At 40.4% G+C, this 10,464-nt stretch overlaps 1 gene segment (V, D, J or C); it reads right to left on the bottom strand.

Moving 5' to 3' along the window:
* Positions 1-589: 589 nt before the first annotated feature.
* LOC100762561 lies at positions 590-1,355 on the bottom strand. The segment is given in 2 exon segments: positions 590-1,226; positions 1,310-1,355. Coding segments are annotated over 2 exon segments (429 nt in total).
* Positions 1,356-10,464: the final 9,109 nt, after the last annotated feature.

Below are 10,464 nucleotides of genomic sequence, written 5' to 3'. Positions count from 1 at the left end.
AAATTGATTTGGGAATAGAGCTTGGTAGTCTAGCATACACTGAGCCCTGGTTTAGATCCACACGACTGAAGAAAACTAATTAAATAAATAGTTTGATTGCTAATGTAAACATTTGGAATACAGGAGGTGCTTTATGAAGTCACCAGTATTTCAAACAGTATTTTAAATACAACATAGGTTTGAATGATCTCTAACATGGAATTGGCACAGGTAACTCATGCTTCCATAAATGGTGAGACTGTGGGTCAGGGTACTGGGACTGAAAAGGCAGTAAATTTGAGACCAGGTTATTATGAATAATCTCAAACCAATTTTTAATTACCATGTGCATACACTGTGTCAATGAATGAGTTTAATGAAAGGTAATTTAATAATAAACTTGTTCCACTTAGACTAATTACACTTATGTGCATAGTGACATAAATATCTCCTATACTGGAAGAGACTGCAGGGTCTGCTGAACTATTCAGCCTGAGATAAAAACACGCATTCAGGTTATTTAAGACTATGAGAGCAGTTTTGGTTTGGTCAGATGTGGTTTAATTGAACTTTACTGCTAAAATTCATATTACATTTTATTCAAAGCTACTCCATCGGATGTTCCAGTCTCTTAGAATCCAGCGATAGTTTTCTCACTATGCATTTTCAGAGTTTTCCCTTTAGTGTTTCATTACAGAAGATACATGTAAAAGGATGTGGTTACTGAACCTCATTCAGCATCATTTTATTTACAGCTATAATTTGGAAAAGTTGACAAAGACACTTAGGACTGTGAGGAGGGGGGCAGAAAAATTGCCACTCAAGTGATTATTTCTGAGAAAGACTCCAGGCTAAACTTCTCTGTCACTTCAGTCCCAGGGCAGCTTCCTGCCCCTCCAGGGTTTCTGACACACTCAGGATGTGGTTGCAACAGTGTGTGTGTCTTGCACAGTAAAAGAACCCAGACTCATCAGATGTCAGGCTGCTGAGCTCCATGTAGGCTGTGCTTGAGGATGTGTCTCTGGTAATGGAGATCCGTCCTTGGAACTTCTGTGCATAGATCGTGTCTCCATTGTAAGGGTTGAGACGACCCATCCACTCCAAGCCCTGTCCAGGCCTCTGCTTCACCCAGCTCATATAGTTGCTAGTAAAGGTGTAGCCAGAAGCCTTGCAGGACAACTTCACTGAGGCTCCAGGCTTCACCAGCTGAGGACCAGACTGCTGCAGCTGGACCTGGGAGTGGACACCTGTGGAGAGAAAGGAAGAGTGTACATCTTTGTCTCCTCAGTGCCTGTTCCTTCTTCAGGTTTGGAACTGGAAAGACCCTTACCTGTAGTCACTGACACAAAGAAGACAATGATCCAGCTCCATCCCATGGTGAGGACCTGTGTGCTCAGTGACTGTGGAGAGGACACTGATCATGTGTTGTTGGTGGTGTGGACATCCCTGTATTTACCACATAGACTCACATGATTTACATATTCATGAGCAGGGTGCTTCTTAGATAAGAACCTAGTCCAGCTGGAGAAGAAGATAGAGGACACCTGTCTCAGGCACCAGGATCCTGAGGTCCCAGCCCCAATCCTCTCAGAGCATATGTACAGAATCCTTCTTCCCTGGGCTCTCCGCAGATGCTAAGGAAGTAACGTCAGTATCTAAGTTCTCAATACTTTTCAGTCCTGAGACAGTTGCTCAAATATGTGACAAGGTTGTCAGATTGATTTACAGATGGTGACTTTGATGATGAAGACAGTGATGGGAAATTTAAAATGTGCTGAGTTTGAAGTTTACAGCCTCCTTTCAGGTATATTCAATTAATGTTTCCCCTCCAAAGGATTATTTACTAAGAAACTCTCCCAAATGAACCAAAGCAAATATACTTCAACAAAGATTATTACAGCAACATCACAATAACTAAATTATGGAAATAAACTATGTATATGTCAGCAGAGAATTTCATCAACAAGACATGTTTATATACACAATACAACAGAAGTTTTTCATCTACAAGAAATATAGAATTTATATTAGTATAGAAATTTGCATGTAATTAAGATAATTATATTAATTAAGATCTTCTCAGAAATCAGACATCAAATTAAACTCTCATTTGTAGTTTTTAGATATTGCATGCTTACAGACAATTATGAATGGAAATACATGATGATGTATGAGTGCAATCGTCTAGTAGAACAGAGGTAAAGTAGGAGGGGACAGAAAATGAAAGGTAGAGATCATGGGGGGAAAAACACAGTGTATGAAATACATGAGTATGAAAAATCTAAAACTATGTAAAATGTTATTTTCATATTTCATATGTTACATTCTTTGAAATTTTAACCCATGTATAAAATATGGTATCATCATATCTGTGCCCATTATCCCCCAGTGGTTCCACTTGGGACTTTTCAATCAGTCCCCATCCCTCTTCAAGACCTCTTTTGTTTCATTTATTAATAACAGAGTGAGTTCAATCAGTTTTATCTATGACACATAGACGGAGTCTTTCATTAGTTCACAAGAAACATGCAGACAACTGCCAAAGAAAACTGATTATATTTTCCTCATCAGCCGTCAATGCCAATAGATTCTCTGCTTGGTGTGGGTCCTCAGGAGTTTCTCTCCATTCATGTAATAGTTTTAAAAAATGGTGTGAACAGGAGAGATATGCACCAGGGTGTGTGTGTGTGTGTGTGGTCCTCAGAGGACAACTTTCAGAATTCAGTTCTTGCATCCTATCAAGTGGTTCCAAACTATCAAATTGATGTTGCCAAGTTTCCCAGGAGACACGTTTACCTGCTCAGCTGCCTGAGAAGCTCTGGCAAAACTGAATGAACTCAATGGCATTTTTAAAATTGTTTTCTCTGCTATCACATTGTGCATTTTTTGTTTCATGTTTTTGCCTATGTATCATGGATATAGAGTTGTGTTTTTAGACTTTGTGTGTGCTTGTGTGTAAGAATATTTATAGTTTTATTTTGGTTTGGTGTTGATTCCTTCCTTAAAATATTCTCTATTTTTTTCCCTGGAGAGGCAAAGACAGGTGTAGATTTGGGTAGGAGAAGATACATGAAATATCTAGGAAGAGTAGGTAAAGAGGAATCAGTGATCAGAATTCATTGTACAAAATCTTTTTTGAAAAGGTCAATGTAAGTGAAAACTGAATAATATAAACAAGAAAATATAAACCCATAAATAGTTTAACAAAGTATCCTTACTATGTTTGAGAATGGAAACATCACATGTCAACAATAGCAGGTGCAGGTCAGCTGGTAGACTCAAGAAAGGAAATCCAGAGTCCCCTCTGCACCAACCTCATCTCTCTGCTGGGGATTTTGGCTCCGTTGCGCCCCCTGGTGGTCTGAGCTCCCTGCACGATGGTATGTCGTGGCTACACTGTCTCCCTTGAGCAGTAACTTATCCCTGCAGCTTCAGTGCTGAAGGAGCTTAACTGCAGGGAGAAAGGCCTAGTGTTTGTCTGGAGATGCTGACCAGAGGTTTCAGTGACTGATTTTAAGTTGTCTCTGTACTATCATCAATGCCCCTTATTCTTGGACAGGGCATGTGTTAGTTGAGCTTCTCAGAAACTGAACATTTTCATGGAAGATGGATGGATTTTGAATATGCTCCCCAAATGGGACAATCCAATAGCACTACTGAGGACTATGTGTGCATGTGTCTTTAAATGTCTGAAGAGTAGCTAAAATAGTAAAACAAACGTACATACTACATAAATTCAGGCTGTTAATACACATTTCTCTCTAATATCAGGTCATGAATCAGATGCACCTAATGTTGCTGGATATAAGGAGCTGGGAACCCTGTGGTGCACGTCTCCTCATCTGTCACTGCTCAGGATCAATGTGATTAGGTCTTGAGATCTGTCAGATCAGGTCTATTCATTATGAAGGAACACTCATCCCTACAACTCAGGGTGCTGGATGGGTTTATCCTGGTATTCCACTATCTCTGTTTATAAACCTGCATTTCATACTCCAGTACGTGGGATGCTGATGGCTATCATAGGTTGCAGTGGACAAGAGTGCATATCTACTTAATTAATATTGAGGCAGGTCTTCTTACAGTTTACAAAATTCTGGGACCTGTGTGAATATTAATAGACACTATTATCTTATTCCTTTGAATTAAAGTCATGTTAGGATTAGAATATGTGCAGACATGGTGCAATAAATGTGAAAGTGAGCAGGAGTTTTCCATGGAATACATCACATATTGATTTCTAGATTTTTTTTCCCTTTCTCCCTCCTTCATCCCAGCACCTGTGTGGACAGAGCTCTTCCATCCCAGTGAGAATCCAGTCACCACATCCGAGTTCATTAAAGTTTCAAGGTTTCAAGGGTCACCTGAACCTAATTATGGTCAACCATATTTATGATGCTCAGAAGTTGCATTGACCACCCTGGCCCACATCAGACACTGGCACAGAGATGTGGAGGCTGCTGTCCATTCCATACCTGTGACCAGAAAATGTGCTCACCTCTGGTGTCAGCTGGGACTTCTGGGACACTTTTCCCAAAATGTTGCCCAGTGTCTTGGAGTTCAAATACCCTTAACCTTTACTGATGATTCTATGGTGAACTATTATCTTATCCAGCAATGTTCTGAATCCATTCTGGATCTTTGTGACCTCACTATGAATTTTATTTAACAAATAACCTGTCCAGTGTTGCGGCATGGAGATCTCAGATGTCAGCTACACCATGGTCTCTGAATGTACTGAAACTGGCAATGAAATCCACAGTCTGTTGAAATCTCCTCAATGCATAACATCATTACCTGCTTTTGTTGCCCTTTACTTCTTAGAGATTGATGGATCCACAGCGCCCCCTGCTGGTACTGAGAACTGGCTTGTATGAGTTCTTATACACAGATTTATTTATCTTCTTGGTAATGTGCCTGGTGATGCTGAGTAGAGATTTCAGGGATGGATAATGAGCTTTGTCTCATGGACATCTAGGACATCTGATATGTGACCCCTGGAATGAGTCCTAGGACCCTGTGAAATAGTTGTTCAATCCCCAAAGTGTTTCCACCACACAGGTTGAAAACCACTGCTTTAGCAAATCATTTGTTTTTCCCATAAGCCTATAGCCTGCCTTGCCTCAGATTCTAAAACTTAATAGTAGTTTCAGACATGGGCTACATTGATAGAATGGGCTTTAAATACAATCTCATCAGCAGGTCACCATTGTAGGCCACAGTGTGCTGTTAGGGAGATGGTGCTCTGAGAGCAGGCCACATACGTTCTCCAGGCTATGAACTTTAGTCAGTAGGGCTGAGGCCTGTACTAGGCACCAACTCAAATCCTCCATGTTCAGTGAGATATTTAAGTGTTGTCTTCAGCAATAGGAGGTCACCATCAGTTTGTGGAGAGCAACCAAATGCCTGAGATCATAGTCTGAGATATCTTGTAGTTTCCATGGAGTCACTTTGGTCAATGGACTCAATTTATAAAAGTTTATCTAGAAATGTCAATCTTCCCCATATCCAGGTGTTTACTGAAGGTGAATGTTACAATGATTTGGAATCTGCTCTTCTGTGGAATTGAGTCCAAAAACTGAGTGGAACCACAGCCCTGATCCACCTGAATTAGGAACCACACACCTTTAATCTTCACAAAATGCAAATACACACATTCTCATTTCCAAACATTTTTTAAAAGGGGCCTGGTTTGTATAACAGGAATCCAGGGATCTGAAACTCAGAGTGAACAGGAAACCCCAGAGGCTAGCAGGAAATGTTTGCCCACTCTGAACCCCATGATTGTAGAAGGAAGACATAGAGCTGAGAATCAGCCTGAGATACTGTATAGCTGTCAGCCCAGGCTGTGTCTCTGTGTTCTCCTAGCACAGTAGTATGTGGCAGTATCTGCAGTGTCCACACTGGCAATCTTGAAGAATACCTGGTTGTAGGCTCTTCAGGAATGGGTTGTACCTCTTGTCATCATCTTACCAAATGTGTGACAGCCACTCCAGACCCGTCCCTGAGGGGTGGCGGATCCAGCTCACACCCATACTAGAAGTGCTCAGTGAAAACCCAGAGAAAGAGAAGGTCAGACTGAGAGTCTGGGAAGGCTGCAGCAGCCCAGGGCCAGACTCCTTCAGGGTAACCTGTGACAGGACATCTGTGGAGGATAAAGTAGAAGGTAAGGTTGACACAGAGTGAATTATGGGGGTCCATGCAGTAGGAATCCATGGCACTCACATGCAGGTACAATCAGCAGCAGGAATGAGGAGGCAAACAGGGCAATGGCGGTACACCAGTGAGTGGCCAAGCCCAGCTTTGACTTTTCAACCTATGCTTGGGTGGAGCCAGGAGAGATTTGCATTCCCTCACCAGGAGCTGACTCTGATGGAGGACTTAAATTATGGGTCTCTGGGGCGATCCAGTCTGTGATGAGGTACACAGGATGCCTCAGGGAAGTTCAGTTCTGCTCACCATAGACAAAAGCCAACATGAGAAGACCCAGGTTCTCAGTATGAAACACATCTGATGAGTCCTGTATGAAGGCAGCAAGGAAGAGCATTGTCATTTGCAAGCTGACTGTTACCCAGTCTGTAACTGCATAGAAGAGAGTTTATTTCATTGACTTTACTAATCTGTCAATTTCCTGCCTCACAAATTAGATATTTCTATTCACTCAACATGAGTCCATTCATGTTTACACTGCCCTCTATATTTGAAATCCTTAAAAACAGCAGCGACAGAAAACATAACCTGTAGCAGAGACATGGTCAGCTATCTCAATTCTCTCAGATGCTGAGCATCCTGGAGAAAGGGAAGAAGGACAGAGAATGATGAAAGTCACAGCTCACAGGGCCCAGTGATTTCTTCACAAGTTCAGTGATGTTAAAGAGCAATGCAGTCTGCTTTTTCCTTGTGACTATTGATGTTTTAGGACACAGAAAGAAAATGATTTAATTGTTTTTTGACAACTTTCACAGTGACTGTGTGATATGAACATGATTGAAAACTTGGAAAGTAGCTTGAGTGAACTGGTGATTTCTTTAAAGAAAGCTACATCAAATATTGTTTGTTTTTATGAAGACAACATCTAATTATTTAAATGTTTAAAATATAAAGCTACTAACATGTGTCTAAACTCTGAATATGAATTTACCACAAGGTTATAGTAACAGTGCACAAAGAAACCAAGCCCACAGTGCTGTGTGAGCTGAGACACTGAACCCTTGTGGTAGGACAGGAGGGCAATAAGAGCTGCAGTAACACTTGGTTCATTTCCAGGGTATTGCAGCATTACAATTGATTATTTTTGTTAGTTATTAAATTGTGTCTCATGAGCAGGAGACAATATGACATTGCCTCTGTAAAATGAATTTAATTGCTCACATTGTCATCAAAGGCAGGCAATAGGAAATGTCAACATGATGGAGGAGAACTTACATATATATAAGCTAATTGAAACTCAAATATGTGATGAATCCAAAGTGTTTCAGAGGGTGCTCACCTGAGCATGCAAATTTGATTTCATCTTTAGTAAGTAGTAAAGTTATATGCCTGCCAAAAAAAATAAGTGACACACTGGAAGACAAATATCACACAATTTCAACTTTATGTGTAACCTAGAAATGATGAACTTATGGGAACACAGAGCAGAATTATGGCTATTAGGCTTCAATGTGGGTCTTTTAACAATGGGGAAACGATTGGTTTAAGGATGTAAGACTGCAGTTGGACAAGAGGCATGTTCTCTGTGATGCCTTGAGGTCTACTGAGAGCATGATAAATATGGTTGATAACAATATGCTATACTTTAAAAGTTGTGAGATAGTATACTTTGTTCTCAAAACAAAAATGATGAATATGTGTGATATAACATGTTAATTGGTTTAATTTAGCCATGCCATTGTGAACATACTGTATTATGCATCATAATTGTACATGGCTTTATTTATGAGCTAAATAAATGAATAAATTGTGCTCAAAAACAGAATAATCAGAGATGAAGGTGCCATGGTTGGATGGAAGAGCCAGAGGGCCAGACATGCAAGGAATTCTGGTTCCTGAGTGGGGAAGAAAGGCACCCCACGTTTATGACGTGAGAACTTCCTTTCTATCGAGGAACATAGATGTTGCATTTCAGATGCTTTGTCCATTGGAGGGGATAAAATGTGATGCTCGGTCTTCAGTCTGTGATATGAGCTGCTGTAAGCACAGACATGTTCCCCGTGTCTATCAGATGTGCACAGAGAACTTCTAGGTCTGAGCCTAAAGAAGTGCAGTCATGTGTGCACTATGCAGTCCAAAATTTAAAATACAAAAATTTAATCCAACAAGACTTCATATAAATGTAGATGCTAAGAACCCTGCTAATGAAAGCTCAAAGTTAGAAAAAATTACTATCACTTGAAGTGGAATAATTCATCCCTTCAAAACACTTCTCTGAACTGCTTTATTGCTTTCAAAACTTCAGACCTCAGACATGCTCAAGTTGTGACTTTAGTGTATTTCCATTCACTATTTAGTGTATTTTCAATCCGTGCTGTAGGTGTGATGATTCTTCCTGTTCCTCACAGGGATATGTGAGGTGAGAAGCAGGAGGAGGCCTTAGCTCCTAGAAGCCAGAAGTTATCATCACCCAGCAGAGGAGACAAGGAGGTTAGATCCTGGCTGTGGGAACAGACTTCATATGTCACCTAAAGGAATGCCTAGATGCTGCTCCACTCTGTGCATGTGTGGAATCCCATAACACAGGTCACCAGCATATATCATGCTCTCCTCACATCAATCATACAACAGCACCACCATTCACAACCCAGGTGCTTTTTTTGCATTTATTGTGACTTATGTGATAGATTTTGAGGAGGTTCCATATGAGAAAAGGGTGTATTCCCTATCTGTTAGGTGGAATATGTCTGTTAAATCCAGTTCATCCTTAGTGCATTCATATCTGAATTTTCTTTACTTGTTTTTAGTTTGGAAGACCTATCTAAATTTGAGAGTGGAGTATTAAAATCCCAAATTATGATTGCATCAGGACCTATGTGGACTTTTGTCATTTGGTGTTTGTTTTATGAAATTTGGGATCCAAAGCTGTGCATAAGATTCACAATGGTTACAATTCCTGACAAATTCTTTCCAGTACTAATATGTATAACCCCTTTTTAATCATTTCTATTTATTTTAGTCAAATGTTTACTTTGACAGATATGAGGGTACCTACATAAGCCTGTTTCTGTTTCCTGGTTGCTTGGCAGTTTGCTTTTCATCCTTTCATAATGAAATTTTAGGTATCTTTGCTAAGTGTGTTTAACTGTGTTTCTTGAACACAGAATATAGGTGGTTCCTTTTTTTTCTTTTTTAAATCTCATCAACTTGCATCTTTTTTTGGTGACGTTTGAGGCCATTTATATTTAAGGTTAGTACATATTAAGGTTAGTACAAATAGATGAGGTTTTCTATTTCCTATAAATTTGTTGGGTGGTGTTCTGTTTTCCTGGAATATTGGTTATTTCTTTTCTTGTTACCATATTAGTCTTGAAGGTTTGATGAGCCGCTGTGTGGAGCATGGTCGTTTCTTCTCCGTGTCCAGTTTGTGTATCTGCAGTCAGGTTATCTTTCATCTTTGTTCCTGTAGAGTACTTCTCTAAGAACTTCCTGCAGCGCTGACTTAGCTGTCATGAGTTGCCTTATTTGTGTTTGTCTTAAAATACATTTGTTTCTCCATCAGTATTGGCGAATACCTATCATGTGGGAACCAAGATTTTACTAGACTCAGTACAGGTCACATGAAGTTTATTCAGGGAGAATGCACTTACACTAGAAGCAGATGACGGCCTCGGGTTCCACTCCAAGGATGCTGACCCTGCCACCCAGATGCTCTCCACGACCCCAACAGGAAGCAAGAGAGCTCCCAGCCCCAAAGCTTATCCTTGTCACTAGTCACTTCCGCCCCTATGACCACGCCCAAGGTCAGTGCTACAGGTGTGGAGGTGGAAACCCATACTAATACCCTAGCAGGTTATAGAATTCTAAGTTCAGAGTTGTTTATTTTCAGACCTTGAGAAAATTGTATTCCATACCCTTCTGGCCTTCATGGTTGCTGATGAAAAGTCTGGGATATTCTGATATTTCTGTCCTTGTGAGTTGTTTTTTCATGCTTCTTTTGAGTATTGTTTAGTCTTGTTTCTTTACTTGGTATATTTGGCATCCTGGTTGTAATATGCCATTGTTATGTCTATTTGGAGTTCTACATAGCTCTTGTATTTGGAAGCCTACTTCCTTCGGTAAATTCCAGACGTGTCCTGCTATAATCTCTCTGTATTAGTCCATCTTTCCCATCCAATCCCTCTGCTCCTTCTTATACACCGTGAGTTCTTAGGTTTGGCTTCTTGGATGTATCTTGGACTTCTTAGAAATATCACTCATGCTAGTGTAATGGCATCTTGCCTTGCCAGTGAGCTTGTAGTGGTGGTCACACTCATTTGGGCATGGTTTTGGGTG

Source organism: Cricetulus griseus, chromosome 5, assembly GCF_003668045.3.
Source record: "Cricetulus griseus strain 17A/GY chromosome 5, alternate assembly CriGri-PICRH-1.0, whole genome shotgun sequence".
In the NCBI taxonomy this organism is placed as follows: domain Eukaryota; kingdom Metazoa; phylum Chordata; class Mammalia; order Rodentia; family Cricetidae; genus Cricetulus; species Cricetulus griseus.
The sequence above is the reverse complement of the archived record's forward strand: the minus strand, read 5'-3'. Positions and strand labels throughout refer to the sequence as shown.